Source organism: Crocodylus siamensis, chromosome 2, assembly GCF_052110815.1.
Source record: "Crocodylus siamensis isolate JL-2025a chromosome 2, ASM5211081v1, whole genome shotgun sequence".
NCBI classification, from domain to species: domain Eukaryota; kingdom Metazoa; phylum Chordata; order Crocodylia; family Crocodylidae; genus Crocodylus; species Crocodylus siamensis.
In genome coordinates this window covers 266,383,330-266,408,512 of record NC_143396.1, presented here as the reverse complement: position 1 = coordinate 266,408,512, position 25,183 = coordinate 266,383,330, and the positions used below count along the sequence as shown (strand labels likewise).

The following is a 25,183-nucleotide window of genomic DNA, read 5'->3' as shown; positions in this document are numbered from 1 at the left end:
AAATGAGTCTCACATGCAGATTAAGTTTCTATAAAGGAAGCCAAACTTTGGGGTTGCCAAAGAAGTACTCCCCATGCCATGCACCTCTTATTTGACATACTTTTCTGAGTACCTGTGGTCTTTGAAAGATAATTTTAAGAAGAATCTTAGTCTTGTTTGAGGGTTTACTAGACAGTAAACCAGAGGACCCAATCTACCATCTACCAATCAGTACAAATGCAGGGAGAGGGCAGCAGAGGCACATGTAAGGCACATATTTGATGACAGCCCTTAATTGATTATCCAGATTGTTTATGATTGATTCTGCGTGGTGGAGAAAAGGCACAGATTTGTGGGATGGTGTTGTTGCAGTCCTGGAATGAACATCAGCAGTGTGAGAACTGTACGATAGTGAAGATCATATTCTTTGCAACCCTGTGGAGAGGTGGGAGAAATTGCCCTATTATATGAAAAATAGTTTGAGGCGGTGGATTCACAGTATGGAATAAGGGAACTTTTTCATTTGGTCCCCTGAGGTAGGGTAGCTGCCACTTGGACCTGTGTCACTGGGCCTGTACAGCATGCCACCTTGGAGGTTAGAGAGGTCGAGGATAATCTGTTCACATGGTGGGTTGCTGAATTTCTTGAGCAGGGCTAGAAGTGGTACAGAATGTTGGTTTCTATATGCTGCTGACTCAGTAAGTAGGGATCACCCAGGGGACAAGCAAGGTGTGTTGCTAACAGGTCCCGATTCTGACTCACTTCCGGCGTTAGCCGCAGAAATGAGAAATGGGCAGTGGGCAACAGGTTTCCTAGCAGTAAAGCTGTGAAGGGATTCCAAGGACAGTCCCAACTGGGGGTCCTGTTGGCATGTTTAGAGGGGCCAGCTGCCCCAACCCTTTGACTATGCTTCACGCTACCTCTGGGAAAGTTTTTGGGAGCGGGGTGGCAGGTCTTGGTCATGCATGTGCTACAGCTGGGTGTCAGGTTGATGCATAAGAATTGGGTGTGGGGAACAGTGCCAGCGGTGGGAGCAGGGACCCTTTGATGTATTAGGGTGCTGTCAGGGCAATGTAAGTAGGCTGAAGTATGAAAGTGGGGGTGGTCCATCAAAAAAGGTGTTAACCTTGTGTCTGACTTAACGAATGTCTGGATCACAGGGGTTGCACTAACTTGAGCAGTCATTGTTGGAGCAGAGGCTGTAGTGGCTGCCTCATGGAAGGCTGCTGTGGCTGCCATTACCAGGCTTTTGTGGAGACTTTAATGTGGATCATATATTTTTCTGTAAGTTTTCAGATAAGGCATTTGAAATGGCTAAAAGCAGTTCAACTTGTAAGTCTCTTCTGGTCTCCTGCTCAGTATAACTAAGTGGGAGCATGACTGCCCATGAATTAAACCTACTGCGAACCATATTCTGGAAACAACTATGTTGGTATAAAGGGGATATCTCTGAATCTAGTATGTTCTGCTTCCTCAGTTGGAATAAGTGAAAATGCTGACCTTTATGCTAATATAACTGCATATTCATTAAAGGACTTGTTTTTACATAGTTAAACAAGTAACTTTTTAGGGCAGCCAAACACTTACTTGCAAACTAGTCTGCTAAATGCTTGTAATGGACGGTTATTGACAGTCTCCCACAACACTCTCCCAGACAAGCTAAGGAAGTATGGGCTGGATGAATGGACTGTGAGGTGGATAGAAAACTGGCTGGAACATTGGGCTCACAGGGTAGCAATCGATGGCTCGATGCCTAGTTGGCAGCTGGTATTAAAGTGGGCCAGTTTTGTTCAATGTCTTCATCAATGACTTGGAAGATGGCATAGAGTGCGCTGTCAGCAAGCTTCAGGTGACATCAAGCTGTGGGGATTGGTAGATACGCTGGAGGGTAGGGCTAGGATTCAGTGATCTAGACAAATGGAAAGATTGGGCCAAAAGGAATCTCATGAGGTTCAACAAGGACAAGTGCAAAGTCCTGGAACAATACCATACACCAGTACAGGCTGAGGGCTGACTGACTGGGCAGCAGCTCTGCAGAAAAGGACCTGGGTATGACAGTGGACAGTAAGCTGAATATGAGCCAGCAGTGCGTCCTTGTTGCCAAGAAGGCTAATAGCACACAGGGCTGCACTGGTAGGTGTGTTGCCACTAGGTCAAGGGAAGTGACTCTTCCCCTCTATTCAGCACTGGTGAGGCCACATCTGGAGTACTGTGTTCAGTTTCGGGCCTCCCACTATACAAAGGATGTGGACAAGTTGGAGAGAGTCCAGCGGAGGGTGACAGAAATGGTGAGGTGGCTGGGAGACATGACTTTTGAAAAAAGACTGAGGGAACTGGGCTTATTCAGTCTAGAGAAAAGAAGACTGAGAGGGGACCAGCCTTCAACTACCTGAGGCAGGGTCTAAAAGAGGATGGAGCTAGACTGTTCTCAGTGGTGGCAGATGACAGAACAAGGAGCAATGCTTTCAAGTTGCAGCAAGGGAAGTTTAGGTTAGATATTAGGGAGAATTTTCTTACTAGGAGGGTAGTAAAGCACTGGAACAGGTTACCCAGAGAGGTGGTGGAAGCTCCATCCTTGGAGGCTTTCAAAACCCGGTTAGACACAACTTTGGCTGAGATGATCTAGTTGGGGATGGTTCTGCTTTGAGCAGGTGGTTGGACTAGATGACCTCCTGAGGTTCCTGCCAACCCTAACTTTCTATATTTTTTATACTTTACATAGAACTGCATCAGTAATAATGATTTGGAAGAAAAGTGTTCTTTTGGAAGCAAAACTGTCTCTCAAAATGAGTGTGTGTGTGTGTGTGTGTGTGTGTGTGTGTTTATCTATATATATCTTGAAAAGATACTTTGTGCTAGTGCAGTGGTTTCCAACCTGTGGTCTGCAGGCAATGTCTAAGGGGTCCATGAAGGATAACTATGAGCAATCAAACGTATGTGAATACCCACACTTACAATTCAAAGGGGTCCGCACCTTCATTTGACATTTTTTAGGGATCCACAAATGAAAAAAGGTTGAAAACCCCTGTGCTAGCAAATGAGTTTTTTTTTCCACTTAACTTAGTGCAAACAGTTGTTTAAAACAAAGGAATTTATGCTCTCTCTCTCTTTTTTTTTTTAGAAATGGAGGAACAGAGTGCTGGATCTGAGGCTGATGGTTTATAAAGGATTATGGGATTATACACTAAAGAGACAGCAGGTGGAATGCCTAAATGACTGAAGAAAATGGGTGCTAATGCATCTAACTACCCTCATTCGTGTTCCCCAAGGGTAGGGGGAAACTCACAGGCACAACAGACATTCATAGGTAAATTTTCAATTCTCCTGTCACTTTTTTAACATTTGCTAGATGGTAAATACAGTGAACTCTGATTGCTTGCAATGTTGATCGTGTTATGGAAAGCCTCTCATTTTAGATCACCAGTTTTGATTCTGTTCAGGTTCAACAGTACTTGAAATTTGATACTATCTGATAACTTTTTGGCCTGTGTGAATTAAGAGTTCATTTGCCCAGTTCCTAATAAACATATGTCATGTTGTAACATTCACTGTTGTAGTAGACCCCAAGGTTCCCTCTAAGGTGCCCGCCTGTGTGGCCACACACAACTAAAAGTGTGGCTGCGCACAGCGTTTTCAAGGCCGTGCATCAGGAGAGGTGGGGGTGGGAGCCTGGCACAGGCTCTTCCGGCTCTGGGGAAGTGCTCTGTTCCCCCGCATCAGGGTCGGGGAGTGGAGCGCTTCCCCGGAGCCCACACCAGCCCCCTACCCCAGCCTGCATCCCTGCCTTGCCTCTCCTCGACGGGGAGCCACTGCCTGCCCCAGTGAGGCTCCGCCGGCTCTGGGACACTGCTCCCTCCCCCGCATTGCATCGGGTAGTGAGGAGGCATGTGGCATCAGGGCTGAGGAGCTGAGCAGTGTCCTGGAGCTGGTGGAGCCTCACTCAGGGCAGGCAGTGGCTCTTTCCCAAGGTGAGGCAAGGCAGGAATGGAGGCTGGGGCAGGAGGCTGGCACAGGCTCCGCTGGCTCCAGGGAAGTGCTCCGCTCCCTCGCCCTGATCCGGGGGAGCGGAGCACTTCCCCAGAGCCAGTGGAGCCCATGCCAGCCTCTGACCCCCAGGCCCCTTCAATAAGTGTCCCACGGTGGACCAAGGCAGCATGCTCACAGACCGCTGCTCCTTAAAAGGAACATTGGTAGACCCTTTCAGCCATTTCAACTATCCATGTCAACAGTCCCATTTGAAAATGGACTCTAATTTAATAATTATGTCCACTAGTTTTCATGCTGTTTCATCAGAGCTCTGTACCACATATTTTAATAGAAAAATAAAGTGTAATTCCATTCTTCAAGCTTAAAAATGCTGGCATTCCTGTTGTGTCCCTTTCTTTTCTGATTAATTTGTTAAGCACTTTGTCCTAACTTCCACCCTGAAGTTTCCACCATGAACTATATCAGCTCTACTAATCTGAGCATGATACTTTCCCCTCACTCCAAAAGGCTAAACCTTGGAACAGTCAAATCAACTGAGCAATGAAAATAAGATCAGTGAACCAAGCAGAAGTTCATTCTGAAAAGAAAAAGCTAGTTGCCCTAAAAATTTAGTAGGAACTTTGCTGATGTTATTAATTGTATTTGGAAGGTGCATGGATACTTTGGTCTTTAACAGTAGACTCACGATACATGCTGGCATATGGTATTTCATATTAAATTTTTTAGGGACCCACAAATATGCACTGAGATTTAAGCTTAAGAACTTCAAAGGAGATTAAAGAAATAAAGCAGGCAGATTCTAGAGAGTTAGGTACCCAAATCTCTAATCCCAGCCAGAAACGCCAAGGTACCATGATGGCACATACTATCTAAGAATAATAGACATATGAATAAAGATGATTACTATTATGGCTATCCATCTCCCTTTTTTGTATCCTTGACTGTCTCTGTTTACAAAATTTGTTTTTTATTTCCCTTTCTCTCTTTGCCTTTTTCTGTCTTGATTCTTATTTCTCACTTCATTCATGTAGTTTCATAGGTACTTGGAACTGATAACTGACACATCAGTAATTCTCAGAATAAGTGTTTATTCTTAGAAGCTAGTTCTCTCTTAATTGGTTGACTGTCTGTGGAAGATGTTTCAAAATCATGACACTATTTACTTGCTTAAACAGAAGGGCTAGATTTGCAATTGATGTAGTGTGCTCTAGCCTTTTTACTACCAGGGACCTGAGTTCAAATCGTGGCTTTCTGACACAACTTCTTAACCTTTTAAAGTTTAATATTGTTGCCACCACTTAAGCCAAGTATGTGTATTTAGATGTAGGACCATATTAGCAAAGTAGGTGAAGACTTTTTATAACATCTGTACACTGAATTTGCCTGCAGTTAATAAAGACAACCTAAAATATCAGCAATATTAGTTTTGGATTGTTTTTGTTTAGTGTTTTTCTTTGGTGCTTCTTTGACTGAACAAAATATTTTAAAGTTTTAAGCATTCTGTTATCAACTTCATGAATGATTTTGCAGATTTTGGAATAAGGATCTCATACCATTTTTAGTAGGACCTCTGTCTGTGGCTTTGTTTTGTTTTGGTTTTTTGCACAATTCTGTAATTCACTTTTTTTAAAAAAGCTATAGGGATGTGAAGGACTAAACAAGTTCCGTTATTCTTTATAAAATGCCAGTATCAGTAGTTTCTTTGGGCAGTTGTCTGTTTCTTAAAAATATCTATCTGTTCAAAGATGTACCTGGGCTGTGGAGCATGGAGGTACTATTGACACTTTAAAATAAACAGCATTTTAACAGTTCACTGTATCTCTGGAGAAATAAGTTTTTCACTTCTTCCTTCTACTACACCCTAAAAAAGAAAAAGTCAAATGAGCATAGGGGAGACATGCTCTAAAAATAGTCTTCTTTAACTGGTATATGCTGAACTGCTAACTGCTGTGAATTCAAAATTGCCTCATTGATGCATCTGTATTTTAAGGCTCTTGCTTTTTCCTGTGGTAGAAAGCTGAGTGGTGAAGTATTAAAGGAATACTATTGGAATAAATACAAACTTTTCTTGCATCAGGTTAGAGGTGCCAAAAATATGGCCTGTAGACTGTATCTTTTGACATCACTTAACACTACCACCGTTCACAATGCTGCTGGAGGTGGGTCCAGACATGGCTTTCAAAGTTCCTTATAATCCAGATCCAACCCATGAAGAGCCCTTGTGTATGGGTTCAGCCCAGGGGGCCTAGGGAGTTAGACGCTCCTGCTTTAGTTAATGCATTAGTATTAACTTTAGCGAAACCCTATAGATTGTAACTGGCACAAACTGACTTGAACCATATTTTGGTTTTGACTAAAGTGCACGTATTATCTCATGGCAGTTGGTAGAAAAAAGTAAGGATGCAAGATGTGCTGCCCTGTGTTTCTTATGAATAATAGAATATGAATATATTTTATCTTGGAGCCTGAAGATCACAAACCATCAAATACAAATATTCATATTCTTGTTTGTCATCTGTTCTTTCCACTAAAAAGTTGTTTCTGTCATGTAGTTATTTATATAGTGCAGTAACTGGAGTGGCATTCTATGGATAGAAAATAAAGCTTGGACCAGATTTCTGGTCATGTCTAATACGGATAGTAGAAGTAGATATGTTACATTGGGGAGATTAGTGAATAATATGGGGCAGAGAGAGTGTGTTTTTGTTTCCAGTGAATTATTTGGTGAACTCTGCATTGCGCTTAAGAGTTGTCATAACCTTTATTATTATTTAAACTCATCTTGGCGTAAGTATACTTGTCAGTCAAACTGAACAGTCTGTACATTTTTCTGGTCTGATAGGATTTAAACTAACATGGATAGAATGATGGAACAGAGAAAGATGCTTTCTTCTTCCCTGAGCTATCATCAGTTAATGAGTTGCAGAAACAATAGATATAATTCCTTAAAAAAAACAGCAGGTAGGGTTTCAGCTGCCTTATTATAACAGATATATTGTGGTTGCACAGCTATCCAGGACAAAACTGAGTAACAGTTTTATAGAAACTATCTTTTGATTTGTTTCTACAGTGTGTACCAGGCCATAAAATGGCTTTGAACAGGGCTTGTGTTTCACAGTTCATGTGACTTCATCTGATATCACATTTTTGATATTCAGCTGGTGATACAGCAGTTTGTCAGGCTAACATCAAAGTTGTAACATCACTATTCCTCAAGCCCACTTAAAATAATAAAGGTCTAAAAAAATTTATGGTAAGAATAGAATCCACAAACTTCAAGGTGCTTGGGTCTGGTGGTAGTGTTATGAATTTGCAAATTGAAAAAATATAAAACTTCTACTCTTAAATTTGTGCTAAATGTTGAATATTATTACTATAAACATACAAATACTGTTCTATAAAAACAGTTCCAACATTGTGGATCCTTGTTAGTAACAGTTAAGAGAGTCTCTGATGGTATGATAGAGGTGTGTGTGCTTTTTCTGACCAGGCTTGACAACTTTGTTTTCTCCCCACATGCCATTCAGAAGAAAATAATCTTTCAAAGAAAGATTCTTTCTTAAGAATCTATGTAGTCTGCTTTATACCACATCCATATTTACTTTTACAGTTGGTTCAGAAAGTTGAACCTTGTACATAAAAAGTTAAGTGGAGAGTTGATTGCACAAAAAGTTTTAATCAAATGTTTCCTTCATTTAAGAGTAACATATCTTGCTATGCTGTCACAGACCCTTCTGCATCATACCCTCAGAGTCCCGAGTTTCTTCTCATTGTCCTGCTGTTTGTCCCAAGGAACAGATCAGGGTTTGCCCTGGGGTGACTCCTTATCCCTGCAAGCCTCATCACCACTGCCCTTACACAGGACCCCACGGCGACGAGCAGGGAATCTGCCAGCTCCAGGTAGTTCCCCCTGAGTTGTTAGAATTTTCAACTTTGAGGTTCACCTTTCCATAGACTGGGTTAGTCTGGAATATCGCTTGCTCCAAGATCACTCTTTACCACAGGGAGTTGGTAAGGAGGCAAAACAATAAAAGGATTTATCATATGGGCCAGGGATGTCAAACCCATCTGTCCCTAGATCAGGCCTACAGACTGGTCTTGCATTGCCAGATGCAACATATGTCCTCAAGTGACACTTGTCATCTGGTAGCTGCCCTTTCTCTAGAGACCAAAGTAAAAAAAGCATATTTCAGCTTCCATGCATCGTCTGATTAGATTGCCTTCTGCATTCCACGAGGGACCTGCGGATTCTCTTGTCTTCCTCTTACTTTTGACATATTTGTAGAATCTCTTTTTATTGCCTTTTTGTGTCCCTTGCCACTTGCGTCATTCTTTGGCCATCCAGATTTCATCCTTGTATGCCTGCATGATTTTTTATACTCTTCCCTAGTACTGTGACCATTTTTCTACATATAGGATTCCTTTTTGACTTTCAACTCCGTTGAAGAATCAGAGAAAGTTAGGGTTGGCTAACTAGATCATCTCAGCCAAAGCTTTATCTAGCCAGGTTTTGAAAACATCCCAAGGATGGAGCTTCCACCACCTCTCTGGGTAACCTGTTCCAGTGCTTTACTACCCTCCTAGTAAGAAAATTCTCCCTAATATCTAACCTAAACTTCCCTTGCTGCAACTTGAAAACATTGCTCCTTGTTCTGTCATCTGCCACCACTGAGAACAGTCTAGCTCCATCCTCTTTTAGACCCCGCCTCAGGTAGTTGAAGGCTGGTCCCCTCTGTCTTCTCTTCTCTAGACTGAATAAGCCCAGTTCCCTCAGTCTTTTCTCAGAAGTCATGTCTCCCAGCCACCTCACCATTTCTGTCACCCTCCGCTGGACTCTCTCCAACTTGTCCACATCCTTTGTATAGTGGGAGGCCCGAAACTGAACACAGTACTCCAGATGTGGCCTCACCAGTGCTGAATAGAGGGGAAGAATCACTTCCCTTGACCTAGTGGCAACACACCTACCAGTGCAGCCCTGTGTGCTATTAGCCTTCTTGGCAACAAGGACGCACTGCTGGCTCATATTCAGCTTACTGTCCACTGTCATACCCAGGTCCTTTTCTGCAGAGCTGTTACCCAGCCTGTCAGCCCTCAGCCTGTATTGGTGTATGGGATTGTTCCAGGACTTTGCACTTGTCCTTGTTGAACCTCATGAGATTCCTTTTGGCTCAATCTTTCCATTTGTCTAGGTCACTGAATCCTAGTCTGAGGGTGCACTCTATGCCATCTTCCAGGTTGATGACAAATAAAACTGGCTCTAGGACCGATCCCTGGGGCACTCCACTTGATACAGGCTGCCAGCTAGACATGGAGCCATTGATTACTACCCTGTTATCCCAATGTTCCAGCCAGTTTTCTATCCACCTTACAGTCTGTGACCGCCAGGCTTCGATTAACTGCTCTCAAGCGGTTTTTGCTTTGCAGGTAGATGTCAAACACCTGTTGGGATCTTATCTGTGCCAGAGTAGCTCTCTTCTCTCCGTGTCCCCAACCGCATTTTCTCCTGCCACGACTTGATGTTCCTCAGTATGAGGGATCAGTTGACGGGATACTCCGTGGCCCAGGATCCCCCGGTGGTCACTCACAGGGCTCCTACACCCCAGCCTCACACCACCTTCAGTGCGTCCCTCGCCTGTTCTTGTTCCCAGCTGTGGGACGACACCCCCTGGCCTGCCTCTAAGTGACTGCGGCTCCCAGCCGTGGTGCTCACTGTCAGTCTCTGCCCAATGGCCCTCCTTGCCTGCACCCCTCCCTTCAGGGAAGGAAAATCAAAGGAAACTGTAGACTCACAGAGGCTTCCCTTAGCCTCAGTCTGCGGGGACACTCCCCTAGCTCTCTACCCCTTAGCCAGGGTTGCCTAAACAAACAAAACAACCAAAATGCTGACCTCCCAGTGTCTCCCTATCCTCTAATCGATCTACTCCAAGCCCTCCCGGGCTCCCTTCTGGCCTGACTCAGACCGATCACCTCCAGCGTTTCTCCCTTCTGCCTGTCACTTTATGTGCGCCTGGCGGTGATGCCCACCCTGATTGTACCCCTCAGGGCTCTCCCATGGTCCCTTCTCCCTGGCAAGACTGTCTCCATGCCCCGTTATCCCGGCACCCACCCGTGGGTCGCTTCACTCACAGGTGCTCCTCCAGCCGCATCCTCAGGTGCTGTGCCTCCAGTTCCAGCGTTGTCTGGTGCAGTCTCCAGCCGGGAGGTTTGGCCCCGCTCTGTCTGAATCCCTGCCGGCTCACCTGGCCTATCTGCGGCCGCAGCCACCGTCACCAGCTGGCCACAATTGAATAAAAAGGCGGCTAATGAGCTGCGCGGATTCCTCCCTCCTCCTGGTGCACGTCCCGTCCTGAGCTGCAGGTGAGTTCTGTTCGTTACTTTGCCTCCCAGGACACAGTCCATTTTATACAGCCCATACTTTCTTAGCTTACCCATGAGAATGCTGGGTCTTTCAATGGACTGCGGTGAGGCTGACTGGTGTGTAGCTCGCTGGATCCTCCTTTTTCCCTTTCTTAAATATGGGTACTATGTTTGCCCTTTTCCAATCATCTGGGACCTCTCCTGATTGCCATGAGTTTTCAGAGATGATGGCCAATGGCTCTGCAATCACATCGGCCAACTCCCTTAGCATCCCATGGACTTGTACACATCCAGCTTTTCTAAGAAGTCCCTAACCTGTTCTTTCACCACTGTTGGCTGCTTACCTTCTGCCCAAATTGTTCTGCCCGGTGCAGTAGTCTCCTAGCTTACTTTGCCTGTGAAGACTGAGGTGAAAAAGGCATGGAGCACTTCTGCCTTTTCTGCATCCTCTGTCAAAAGGTTGCCTCCCCCATTCAGTAAGGGACCCACACTTCCCCTGATCCTCCTCTTGCTACCAACATACTTATAAAAACTCTTCTTGTTACCCTTCACCTGCTTTTCTGAAGTCCAGGGTCTTTACTCTGCTGCTCTCCATCCTTCTTTTCCTCAGGATCCTGAACTCAAATCATGTCATGATCACTGCTGCCCAAGTTACCATCTACTACTACATTACCCACCAATCCTTCCATGTTTGTGAGCAGCCAGTCAAGAAGAGCACAGCCCCTAGTTGGTTGCTCCAGCACTTGCATCAAAAAGTTGCCCCCAATACTCTCCAAAAACTTCCTGGATTATCTGCGCAGTGCTGTTATTGCCCTCCAAACAGGGGTCAGGGTGATTTAAGTCCCCCATGAGAACCAGTACCTGTGATTGGGAAACTTCTGCTAGTTGTTTGAAGAAAGGCTCACCCACCACTTCCTCCTGCTCTGGTGAGCTGTAGCAGTCCCTCACTATGACATCACCCTTGTTATTTCCCCCCCTCCCCCCGACCCTAACCCAGAGATTCTCAACAGCCTATCCCCCAGCTTCATACTGGAGCTCTGAGCAATCATGTAGCTTTTTTTACATAAAGAGATTGCTGTCTCTTGAGGTTGGTCTCCTGTTGCACTTCCCAATCTTTCTTTGCATCAGGATAGCTTGCTCTTCTGCCTTGAAAGCAGGAAAAACAACTGCACAATAGCAAAGGTGTCTGAGAGAAATGTCCCATTGACCAAAGGAATGTCAGAAGTCCCAGCAGAGAAATTTTTGAGGATATTGAGACTTGTAAGGAATTAGGACAATGCTAATTGGAGAGGTAGGATGGGACTGGCTTGGAAATATTTTAATGGCTGTCAGGTGAGGTAGTCAGGGTCTTTGGGTTGTCTCAAGTTAGGATGAGTCCATGTCCCTAGCAGTCAGAGCTGCCAGGATCACCAGGAAGATTGATATCTGAAAATACTGGCAGGTCTCTCTGAATGATTAGTTGATAACCAGATGCGAAGATAAGAAACTTTACTTGTCTCTTGTTCTGTCTTCAAACTTATCGTCAGTTTTTCTAATATTATTTATTTTTCTCCTATATAATAAATCCTTTTGTTGTTTTGTTTCCTTACTGAATTCCTGTAGAAAGAGTGTTCTCTGGGTGAGTGTTATTCCAAGCCAACCCATTCTTTGGAAAAGGGGACCTAAAATTCTTTCACAATCACAGGGAAACTTCCTGAAGCTGGCAGAGATTACTCTGATATAGCTGTGAGGTCCTGTGTAACGACAGTAGAGCTGAGGCTTACAGAAATAAGGAGTTATACTAGGGCAAACCCTGCTTTGTTCTGTGGGATAAACAACAGGACATGAGGAGAAATGTGGCACTCTGGAGTGATACACCACAGATGAGTTTGATACCCACCTTTCAGTAGCTTAAGTTTTTAAATTTATCAAAGCATCTGTTTTTGTCTTAGGGTAGAGTCAGAAAACCACACTGTGTTTGTAAATTTGGATTAGATACTTAAACTACTTTTTAAGCACAGATAAGTTTAAATACAGCTCCCAATTTCTGTCTGTTCTCTTCTTGACTGTCAGGTTGCTTTGCTATATATGTGGTTAAAATTGTGTGGTATACAAGGCAGGTGAAGACCCTTTAATGCGGGGGTGGGGGAGGCTTCAAAACGGTACAGTTGTAGAACATCATTAGGTATTTCCACTTGATTACACACTTCTGACTCAAGTGTCCAGAATTGTGTAGTCATGTCATGATCCTATTGGGGTTGGTCTTGAGTGAATTGAAAGTGGAAGTATATCTACAACTGAAAACACCAAGTGAAGAAGAAAATCCTCTTAAAAGCTTTTCTGCTTCTATATTTGATAATAGCCTTTTTCTGTGCAAAGAATGTTTTCATGAAAATAGATTTAATTCATCTAATGTTTACTTCTCATATTAAGTCTCTGAATCCATCATCATAGAAAGGTTTCTCTGACGTAACTTTGAGGAATACCAATAGGTGATTTTTTTTTTTTTTAATAAGTTCTGTTTTCCTCTAAACATCTTAGTTCAAGACCAAGTAGAGTGACATAAAGCAACATGTGCCATGCCTTGTTTTACATGAGCATATGTATTTGGACTGTTATTTCTGGTTATTTGAGTCTCATCTAATACGTTGGAAACTTTATTTTCTTGATGAACGTAGAATAGGTTTTTGCTTTTTTTTTCTGAATCAGTGGCAAGTTACCTTCCTTTCTTTCTCTCACCTTCCATTTTTATTCTTTGTTTTCCATCTTTCTCTTATCCCTCTTTAAATAACTGTGTGACTGGGAACAGATAGCTGTTCCTATTGGACATGCAGCGATATATCAGTCCATATTGGATCAGCACCGATAAAAGGAAAATTGACATTACTGGCAATCAGCTTTTTTGGTCAGTTTAACCAGTAATGTCACTGATTAAATGCTGCACGCATGTGACCAGGAATGTAGCCTGACAGCTTGGAGAGCAGCATCTGGCTGGTAAGTCTGGGGGGGAAGGGGTGTGGGGGTGCAGATTGAGGGCTCCCCCCCAGGGAGGAAGGGAATGGGCTGGTGTAGGGCTAGGCACTGCCCTTCTTGGTGCGGTGGGGTGCAGGATGGAGCTGTGGGTGGCTTGTTCATGGGGACGCAGGGGGATGAGGAGGCATGGGGGCATGTGCCGCGCCCCCCCCCCCCCCCCCCCCCAATTTATGCATAGGGCAAGGGTGCGCTGCCTGCTGCAGGGCCGAGGGCTGCACCAGCCCTTTTCTGGCAGCAGGGCTGGGCTGGGGCTGCACTCAGGGCGGGTAGTGGTGCTCCGAGGGAGGGTCTACAAGAGGGTTATGGCAAATTTTGGAGAGGCCGTAGCCCACCCAGTAGCCCCCCCTCCCAGAACCACCATCGCCACCCACCGTCCCCCTGCCCACTTTGAGCACAGCCCAGCCCCCTTCCCTCCCTTGCCACCGGGAAACAGCTGGTGTAGCCCCTGGCCCTGAGCCTGCAGCGGACAGTCTGCCTTCACCCTGCACACAAATTCAGGGGGACACATGTCCCCTGTGCCTCTTCTGGAGGTGTACACAATGATGAGGAGCCCCCCTGCACCCCCTGGACGAGCTGTTCATGGCTCCGTCCTCCACCACACCCCACCCCGCTGGGAAGCGCCCGCCCTTGCCCTAGCCCTACTCCCTCTCTCCCTATGGATGCCTTGATCTGCTTCACCCCCCCCCCCCCCAACTTATTGGCTGGACACAGCTCTCCAAGCTGATGTACTGCATATCAGCTATCAGATTGGTATTAACAAGCCATATAGGCCAATAATTGGCCAAAAAAAGCTTTTATTGGTGCACCCTTGGTTCCTATAGTGTTTAACATGTCTAAAGATGCCAGAAGTACAACACTATGAAGTCGAGAATGGGATTTGTTTGAAAACTAGGAAGTCTGCTTTTATTTGACTTAGTTCAGGACATGTTCAAGCTTTAAAAATAGTCCACAATTTTGTCGCCTTCTGTCATCTTAAGTAATTTACAATGAAATTTGAAACTTTTACAGCTATTTTCTGTTGACTCGGCCCTGACTTAAATGTAGCTTATGTAAGCCAAGCCACTCAGAATTGTCTAGTTTCAGTAGATATGGGATAGAAGTCATTAAATATGTACAAAGAAAAGTAGAAGATTAAATAAGAAAATAATTTTTATCCTTTATTTACTTGGAAATCTGACTAGAGCATATTTTAAAACCTGGCTGAAAAAGAAGGGAAAATAGCGTAACTGATAATCTTTATCTAACCAAAGACACCACTGTCAGTGTTAAGCTCTTGTGTTTAGTTTTAAATATTTAACCACAATAATTTTTCCATTTCTTTTTTTAGGAACGTCATCCTACTCTCATCAAGGCTATGGCTGTGAATCAAAACTCTATAGCCTTGACCATGGCCAAGAGAAACCTCAAGACAAGAAAAAGAAAACCTCCAGTCTTGCCACCCTCAAAAAGAAATTTATTAAGCGAAGGAAGTCTAGCCGATCGGCAGATCATGCCAAACAGATGCGAGAGCTCCTCTCCGGCTGGGATGTCAGAGATGTCAATGCATTAGTAGAAGAATATGAGGGAACCTCAGCCTTAAAGGAACTTTATCTACAAGCCAATTTGGCAAGACCAGAAACCAGGACGCTACAGAAAGACATGGCTGATCTGTATCAGTACAAGTACTGTACTGACGTGGACTTAATATTTCAAGAAACTTGCTTCCCTGTGCATCGTGCGATATTAGCAGCAAGGTGTCCATTTTTTAAGACACTGCTTTCTTCCTCACCAGAATATGGTGCAGAGATAATAATGGACATTAACACAGCTGGCATTGACATGCCCATGTTTTCTGCTTTGTTACACTACCTTTATACAGGAGAGTTTGGGATGGAGGATTCAAGATTCCAAAATGTTGATATCCTTGTGCAGCTTAGTGAAGAATTTGGAACACCAAATTCCTTGGATGTTGATATGCGTGGGCTTTTTGATTACATGTGTTACTATGATGTGGTTCTTAGCTTCTCATCCAACTCTGAATTGGTTGAAACTTTTGGTGGAAGTCCAAACTGCTTAGATGAAGAGCTCAGAGCTCACAAAGCTATTATTTCATCACGGTCCCCATTTTTCCGACACCTACTGCAGAGGAGGATACGGACTGGTGAAGAAATTACTGATCGAACTCTACGGACTCCAACTAGAATTATACTGGATGAATCTATCATACCAAAAAAATACGCAAAGGTCATTTTAAACTGTATGTATACAGATGTAGTGGACCTTTCGGTTTTGCACTCCAGTCCCTCAGTGGGGAGTCTAAGTGAAGTTCAGGCTCTTGTAGCAGGAAAACTAAACATGACTAGGGCTGAAGAAGCTATGGAGCTTTACCACATAGCACTGTTCTTGGAGTTTAACATGCTTGCTCAAGGTACGTAGTATTGTGTTCACTTCAGAAAAATGACATTTCCTAAAATTGAATGCAAGCCTAAATTGCTGCTTTTATGTGGATTTTTTTAAAATAATGTTTTCTTAATTGCACTTAGCACTAAATAAGAGCTGGCATTTTTCAAATCTCAACATGCTTTAAAAGATAGCAGATGAGTAGTATTTCCATTTTATGTATAAAGAAAGTGAAGTGCAGAGAATCAAAGCCATTTTCCCCAGAGTCCCACGGTAAGCCAGTGAAAATGCTCTAATCAGTCTTCCAGAAGTCACCTTATTTTAGCTAAGAACTTAAATACTTCTTGTACTCCTGAATGGTAACAGTGCAGGTGTACAAGTGAAACATGATGGGAGATTCTGTATTCAGAGTTTCACCTTTTATACAACGTTAATGATTAAGTAGGCATTTGCTTTGGAGATGCTCATTTGCAGACACAACTTTAAAAATCCAGCAAAGTAATTTTTGAATGTTTGTTTTTAATCCAGTCTGTTTAAGTTGGGGGAAAACAGTGGCTATTTGTGGGTTGTGTTTACAGTATAAGAAGATGGCATTCGGAGTGCAAGGAGAAGCAGCATCTCAGGAACAAAACCAGACATCTTATGAACAGCCCTCTGAGCAGTTTGCATGAGCATGAGCGCTAAACTGGAGTGGCAGGGAGGGGAATGGGGATGAGAAATAGAAGCTCTAGGAATGAAAGGAGTGGTCTGCTAGTTAAATATGCCAGTGTCTGCTGCATACATGCTGCAGGAGGGCTTCCTGTACTTACCATTGTGCAGCTGGTGGAGATTTTGGTTTCAGCATGACATGGGAAATGCTGTGGATCTCTGAGTTGAAACCCACTGCCTCTGAAAACTTATGTCTGCTATTCCAGTCTGTTGGTACCAGGCTGGGTAGTGTGTTGGTTTTAGATGTGAAAGGGAGAAAGTTACCTCTTTGATCTTCCTGCACTTCACTTGTACATTCCTATTTAAACTCATGTATAAGGTTAAACAGTAATTTTGTATTTATACCATTTACCTCCCGGCTTGGTGCTCCTCAGCTACTTGGGGGAGTGCCACATCCAGGCAGTGCCTCAAGGTACTAGTCCCTCTCCCTCTGCCTGCCCTGCCACCTCTTGGTTCCTGCTGGGGCACCGTGCAACTTCCCTCCTGTCTTCCTTGCCGGACTGTACCCTACCCAACACTAAATGATAACCGGTAAGCTATAACCAGTTATCACTGGGCTTATTGGCTAAACAGTTAACCATTTAACCATTCATATGCCTAGTGACTGGTGATTTATTTATTTTTGGTGGTGGTCTTGAGGGAGGGGGTTGTTGTTCCCAAAGTAAAACACATTAAAGGACATCATCTTCAGAAAAGAGTATTAGGGCCCTTTACTGTATCTCAAACAGGGCCCCTAAACTCACTAGTTGCTCTTTTGAAATCTTGGCTAAGCACTCTTTGATGGTTTTACTTCAGGGGGTGGGGTCAGCATGGGGCAGTTGATGAGAGATCTGAGTGTTTAGGAGAGCAGGAGCATGGCTTTGGGAGAATCGCCTTTTGTCTTCCCATCTGGAAATGGGAAATGACAGTGTGAAGGCATTCCCTAAAATGAAATGCACTGAGACTCTTATAAACACCTATTCTGCCTCTTCAATAGTTTAAATTAATTTAGTGTAATGTTTCTGGTATGCCTGCAAAAGAATACCAGAAAATATACTTGTCAATGTAAATGACTGAAGTAGAAACAGGAAGACTAAAGCTCATAATTGAGACTGAAGGAAAGACAAGATCATGTGGTCTGTTAAAGCTGTAAATTTGAGTGTCTGGCTATGTAAATTACGCAAGATAGATTACATGATTGCTGTGGATTATTGGGGAATTTAAGGTTAACTTAAAACTTTTAAATTGATATGGACACATTGGCTAATGAAACAATATTTGAGCTATTTTTCAGCTTTCGGTAAACTTTTCAAATCAGTCGAAAGAAAGTTGAAGGGTAGTTGGTTCCAATTAGATTTATTTATAAGAGGTCACCACAGGGTGTGGACGCCCATATATCTGGAATTTTTTCAAAAGGGCAACAGCACACTACATCCTAAAAGTTGTGAAAACCACTTCAATTTAAATACTGCTTCATGAAAGAAAAAATGTGGAAAGAATAAGTGATATGAAACAAAATATCACTAGAAATATTTGGGCAATGGTTCAGTCACTGTAGTTTTATGGAATGAATGATGTTTATGATGGAAATAAAAATGCCTTCAGGAGCACAACTTTGTTCTTTTATCAGGATTTGAGAAGTTTGTTTGCCAGTGAGGTGTGGGATGCTGCTTCACAAAGGGAGCTGGGGTTGGGAGCCATCAGCACATGCAGAATTTAAACTTTCAGTGTTAAAAATATCTGCCCTTCTGTCTAACAGTGATTTGGGTAGTGCAGAGCTGTCTTCCTCAGGTTTCAAAAGCCCTTCTGTATCTGTATGTTCTGGTGAGGAGGGTAGGTTTGGGCCTTGCCAACTTTTTAGTTTGTGGTTTATGTTACTGTATCTGCTGTTTGTTTGAATTCTGTGTGCTGCCATGTTGTATGCAGCTACTCCTTGCTTAACATCGTAGTTACGTTCTTGAAAAATGCGACTAAGTGGCATGATGTTAAGCAAATCCAGTTACATCACAGTAATTACATCACAGTAGCAGGCAGCGGCCAAATAACTTTATAACCAAACACTGTGCGACTTTAGATGAGTATATTCTCTAATAGATCAGCGATGTAATAACAAAACAATGTTAACCAGAATGACGTTAAGTGAGGAGTACCTGTACCGTACGGGACCTCTATATGGGAAGCATCTGGTGTTGTCCCACTGACAGAGATGGGATACTAGACCAGTTATTGGTCTCGTCTGCTGTGGCAATATCTATGTGCTCATCTGAGGCACCCTGTAATGTGCTGATTTTGACCTGAAGGTACAGTACATGGCAGGCTGAGTATTTGTGGCAGTTTTGGAGCCACCTAAGGATAGTAGCATGTAGCAGCACAAGAGTATCTAATCTCTTGGGGGAGGAGGAAGAGGGGAAGAACATTTTGGGGGGTTGGTAGACAGAGTACAAAGCCCTGTTGTTGAGGCCACCATCTAAGAGCTCCTTTCCTGTGAGTCCGTTTCCAGTGCTGTCTAATATTGGTCAGGCATTACACAGATATAATTCGGGACATAATCTGTCTCATGGAAACTTGATACTGATGAGGCATAAAGGATTGTAGCTTTGACATTCAGATCCTAGTTCATATTCAGGCAATTTCAAAGAGAAAAAAACCCATAATTTTATTTGTAAACTGGCAGATGAGATGAAATTCGGTGAGATAAGGAACATGCAGCTCGGTGTCACTTTTCTGAAGAGTTCTGCACTTTAAGTAGTTTCTGGTTGTAACAGGGGACTTGGCTGGTTAAGAAAAGGTATAGAGACTTGGATATTGAACAAATGCTATAGAATAAAAGGCTTGGGTACTGAAGAATAGATAACTTCTAATATGAACTGTCTGTACCACTATACAGTAGTATAGAACAGTGAAATGCGGGGAGGAGTTTTAGCTTGTTGAGTGTATCCTCCACAGGGAGTCTGTATCAGGAATTTGTTTTGTAATATTCTTGAAGACTGAAGCAGCATTAGTGTTGACATCTTATAAGCTACCACAAAGACAAAGGATGCATGTTTCTTGAAGAACTTTACCGGGGTGGGTAGGACAGTGTCATCTCCTCCATCATGTTGTTCCTGGAATCGTGGCTAAACTTCCATACCAAGTGGAATACAGTCTTTTTTTATAACCACACTTTCTAAAGAACCTGCATCAAAGGACTGTGAAATGCCTTTGATTCTGAAATTGTATAGCACACGGAAAACCTTCTGTATTGCCTTTATAGGCTGCCTGTATGCCAGATTTGGTGAGCAGGTCCTCAAATGAACTGATACCAAATGAGTCTCTTCATTTATAAGGAAAGTGCCAAAGCATTGGTACCATCTGCTTACAAAGCAGGAAAACAAAACAGGTTCTAGGTAAGATGAGTGTGTCGAGGATTTAAAATGTTAATAATAGAACTTGCAGGAAAGTAGTAATTGTTTAGAAGTACTGCTGCTATCTCTTAACGTGTTGATAACTGATAAAGGCATCTTGAAGAGAACAGTTTTAATAGATAATAAGTAGGGACAAATACTCATGCAGATATGCAAATACTTGCTAGAGAATTACTGATATATACCAGGGGGCTGCAGGTTGCCACACAATGTTAGCACTATGAGGTGCGCAAACCCAGAAATTTCAGATAAGAATCCCTAATGTTAAGAACATGTTTGGGGCTTTCTGAGTTCTTTGCAATGGAAGAATTGCTCCAGGGAAAACTAAGAGCTGACATTTTCCAAGGGGTGCCTGGAGTCAAGCAGTGCTTTAAGTCTAAAAAGGTTCAGAACTTCAGGTGGGTGGGGTGTGTATTGATGTTACATTATTGCATATAAACAAAACTAACTGAAGCTTAGAGCATTTAATAGGTAAACTGAAAACAAGAACTGAATATTGTAGAGAATCTCTCACTGTTCAATAGATTTAAGAATATATACTTGTTACACAAATGGGTCTCAATGGTAATCAAGGAATTGGATCAGAAATAAAGCACAGTGTAACTTAATTATTGTGCTTTTTTTTTATAAATATAAAAAATGCTTTTTTTCTTAAACTGGAAGTGTGATGAAAACAAGTGAAGAATTTTGAAGATGCTCAAAACAATGGCGTAAACGACTTCTTTAAATGGGGATGTTATCTTAGCAGGATAAAGCCATGAAGAGTGCAAAAGGAAATGAAAGAATTATACATAAGCATAGAGAACTGCTTTTCTGGCTGCAGTAACCCTGGCAAAGAACATATATTTGGCTTGACACTGAGATACGTATTTAACTTCTGTGGAATTTTTCAACTTAAATGTTTTTGAGTCAATATGTTCTGAAATGTTTCAGCAACACATGATGGAATTGCAGTCCTTATCATGGAAAATACTGATTATGTTCATGTGTTGCTGTAGCAATACAATTACAGATCATTTTATATTGGGTTTAACTTGAACATTTTTAAAGGATTCAGTAAAAACCTCTTCCATTTTAAAAATGGTTTGAAAGCACTTTTACTGGTCATAGCAAACTCATTAACTCCTCTGCAGATTTTTGAAAATTTTAAAAAGATTTTATGATTACCTCACTCCTTCCCCCCCCCCCAATTTCCTGGAAAAACCAGCAGAGAGAGGAGAGACTATAAACAAGAAAGTAAAACCTACTGTAGATAAAGGGTTATAAGATGTAAATTTAGTGACGGGAAATATTTTCTTATTCAGGATTATTCTAATTTGTAATAACAAGTGGTTTTATAAAATAACCCATTGCTGTATTAACCTGTCTTCCATTAATTGCAGGTCTCAACCTTGTAGAAACTTTATTTGCTACTTATCCTGATAAATTGTGATGTCAACAAAGTATCAGTGGCTTCTTTTTATTTTACTGGCCCAAGTTTATAACTTACCATGTAATATCAGAAGAGTAAAGTAGTGCTAAGGTTTGTAGATAAATGAAAATCTCAATAAAATAAAAAATAAGTTAATTGAGAGAGAAAAGTATATTTGCCTATCAAATCTTTTAGCTGAATGCATAGGTTTGTGGAAGATGAGCACAAGAATAACATTCTTACAGTCCTGGTATAAGCTTAAGGGTGTGTATACTACCATAACATAACCAGCTTAAGTTTTCCTTACTAGAGTTTACAGTTTTCCACTTCCATGCCTTTTTCTTAAATGTAGTTGCACTTGAAACTAATTCAAGTGATCATAATGACAGCAAAGTTTTGGTTTGAATTACTATGATGAGGTGTGCTTAAGATGCATGGAACAGCATGTTCTAGTGATGGCCAAGAAATTTAATTATGAAATGCACAGAGACTCTTCCATCTGGGCCTCTGGTACAAATGGGATAGGAAAAGGCCCTTTCAGAAAGCTGGCTCCTATAGTGCCTTGTGTGTTTCTAGAGTTTCTTCTCCTTGATATTTTCCATCTGCTTAAATTCTTGCTGCAGCACATCTGTTAATGAGTTCCAAGGTGACCAAAGCTTGGAATCTCTGCTGTTTTCCTCAGAACCTTTTAGTTCATGTTTAGTCAAGTTCTTGATTATACTTTCCACCCATTCCCATCCACTCTGCCAGACCAGGCTGGGTATTGGTAGCTGGGTTTCAACACATTTAAAGTAGTCTTACAAGTCCTAATCCAACTGTTTTTATTTTCTGTTTACTGAATTTCATTTCTGTCTTCAAGGTCCTTTTTGAAAAGCATCCAGATGCTGTCTTTACTTTGTCAGCAAATATTTGTTACATATCTTAGTTCAAAAGGAATACTATTGCCATTTCCTGCTACTGACTCTAGTTTTACCTCTTCTGCTACTGGTGTCCTGCGGTAGCAAATGTCTGGGGCCTTTTAAATGACACTCCCAGTGGAGAAGATCAGGGTGTTACATTATGTGTAACTTCCCTTATTTCCACATGCTAGCTCTGGAACAGAGATGATAAAGCAACTTACAATATCTGGTAGTGATTAGAAGACCCAGCACGAAGTCCAGCCCATTGGCAGCTGTATGTCAAGAATCAACTCTTGGCCTGCGTCCAGACGAGCACGTTTGTGTGGTATGTGGTGCCGCAGGCAGGTCTGCGGCACCACATACTTCACGTTCAGTTTTTCTCCGCACTACAAGGGGGCAACATGGAGGGGTTTTTGACCCCTGGATATCCAGGGGTCAAAAAAACTTGTGGAGGAAAAGAAATGGAGTAGCACAGGCATGGGCAGCACACGCCACTCAAAAGCAGAGCCAGGCTGCCCAAAGCCACGCTGCAACTTCCAGCCAGGTTCAGAGTGGCAGGATCACCGCTGTTGTAGCCTTGGGAAGCCCCCAGGTAAGGCTCTTGAGGCCCACCCATTGCTTTCCACAGCCTCCCCTATGCCTCTGGGGTAACTTGCTGCAGGCCGGAGCACCTGTATCCCAGATACTTCCTGGGGACAGCTAGCAGCGGAGCAAGGTGCACTGCTGATGCTTGTCCCTGGAGAACAAAACATCCACACCACGTGGGTGGGATAGGGGAGGTTGGGGTCAATATCTGGGCTGATCCCACTGTCTTACCGGGGGGGCCTCCAAGAGATGCAGCAGCAGTGATCCAGGCGTGCAGAGCCTGGCCAGCAGCCTCTGGTTTTGGGTGGTGTACACTGCTGCCATATATGCTGTGCTGCTTTTTTTTCTCTGTGTTTTTTTTTTGCCGCTGCACTGTAAATATACAGCATTGTGAACCAATATATGTACACCATGCACATTTTGTGACCCCTCAAAAGTCTTTGAGGTGCCACAAAGCACACATTCCCACTCACGGGATGCAGCTGTGAAGGCTAGATACAGTGCAAAGTCCTGTGCTGCTCATGAAGTGTGCACTCAATACATCACTGACTCCATGTAAACTTTTGTGTAATCAAGTTTCTCTTCTAAAGGCTGGGCATTTGTTCATGTGTCAAGAAGTAAATAACACGATTATAAGAAAATTGCCATAGTCTTCTTGCCTTTCCAAATACTGAAAATTCTGTGGGAGTCACAAGACAGGACCCTGCATCAGTAACTTTTGTTCATTAACAGAAGTATTTACATTTATATTACTGTCCCTTTAAAATAATTTCATAACATTTTTAAGCCAAATATATAGTTAAAATCTAGATAGATGCCAGACTTCTGCTAAGAATGAACTGAAAGTATATTCAGATTGCCAGGGTATTTAATTGATCGTGAATTATGATTTTTTTTTTTTACTCTAAAAATGAAATTTCCTCTTGCAGGAATCCTTAATGTTAAGGTAAAGGTATTTTTGCCTTCCTTAGAGCCTGTTCTAACTTTTGTTAAAGTGAGTCTCTTATGTGATTTTTAGAGTCAAATTAACTAATAGAAGTTTAGGTTTGGTTTTTAGATGTATATGAGCTGTAGAAATGCAACTATTCTATAGATTGCAACTATTCTATAGATTGATCATGATAATACTTCTGGAACTGTGACCAAAACCACAAAACGGCTCAGATATTGTGGGTCTTAACACAGTGGTAGCACTTCAGTGGGAGGGGAAGAGTGGTCGAATACTGGGAGGGACACTGAACCCACTTCCTGGGTGGGTCCTCTAGGCCAGCGGTTCCCAAACTCTGATTGCACACCACCAATTTAAAATGTACAACCTTAAGTACCACCACCAAATTTTTGTCATGTAAAGTAAATATAGTAAATCTGTTAACACGTACCACCGACAGGTTGTCTGCGTACCACCGATTGGGAACCACTGCTCTAAGCTATAGCAGTAGTAGGCACCCCTTTCATGTTTTTCAGTAAAAGTGGCTGTGACTGCTGTGGCCTGTGAAATGTAACGCTGTTGGTCTGATAGGCATGTCCTGAGCATGAAGGCTGCTCAGGGACACCATGGTTCCAATCCCAAATCATGTTGGGCACAAAATAGGTTCAGCCTGGGCAAAATGACAGTAGTTCTGAGCATATGTAGAAGAAGAATTTAAGGGCCTTGGAGAGCTTTATTGTCAAAAACTAGGCACCAAATAAGTTGGTGGGGAATTTGTGGAACATGCATCCTTGAAACACAGGGCAAAGCCATCCCTTCTCGCAAGAAATGCAGTTGGTGAGCAAGGAAGCCCCTACAGCTGAATAAGGAACTATTGGACCTCATTAAACTCAAAAGAGTAGCCTACACCAGCTGGAAAACAGAAAGCATTATGAAAGAAGATTACCCTGCAGTCTCCCACACCTGCAGAGAGTGGTCGAGAAAAGCCAAGGCACAAACTGAACTTAGGTTTGCTACGGGGATCAAGGACAACAAAAAGTTCTTCTTTAGATATGTGGGAAGTCAGGAAAAAGAACAAGGGCAGTATTAGCCCCCAAGAGATCCAACAGTGCAACTGACATCAGATGCCCAAGGAAGGGCCAATCTCCTAAATGACTTTTTCACATTGGTTTTTCACCCTCCCATGAGGATCACACTACCAGGAAGGCCACAAACTAATTTGGGAGCTGGTGACAGGCCCAAAATTGTGAATCAGGTGAGGGAACACCTTGAGAAACTGGACATTCACAAGTCTGCGGGCCCAGATGGAATGCACCTGAGGACCTTGAAAGAGCTGGCAGATATCATTGCATCCCTCTTGGCAGGGATATTTGAAGAATTGTGGTGCTCGGGTAAGGTCCCAAATGACTAGAAAAGAGCCAAAGTGGTCCCTATCTACAAGAAAGGGAGGAGGGATGAGCCAGGGAACTAAAGACCAATCAGTCTAATGTCCATCCGGGGGAAAATTCTGGAGAAAATTTGTCAAGGGATCTATTAACACCAGACTAATGGAAGG

General features: G+C 42.8%; 1 protein-coding gene across 2 annotated transcripts in view; it reads left to right on the top strand.

Moving 5' to 3' along the window:
• The window catches only part of BTBD7 (BTB domain containing 7), a 95,648-nt gene that overhangs the window by 34,469 nt on the left and 35,996 nt on the right, over nt 1–25,183 (top strand). Inside the window, exons 2-3 of one of the 2 annotated variants that reach the window (XM_090033912.1) lie at nt 3,101–3,286; nt 14,663–15,742. In XM_090033912.1, the coding sequence (XP_089890038.1) occupies nt 3,205–3,286; nt 14,663–15,742 (1,162 nt within the window). In that variant the 5' untranslated portion in view covers nt 3,101–3,204. The remainder of the gene's footprint in view (nt 1–3,100; nt 3,287–14,662; nt 15,743–25,183) is intronic. The other variant, XM_090033913.1, reaches the window with a different exon arrangement.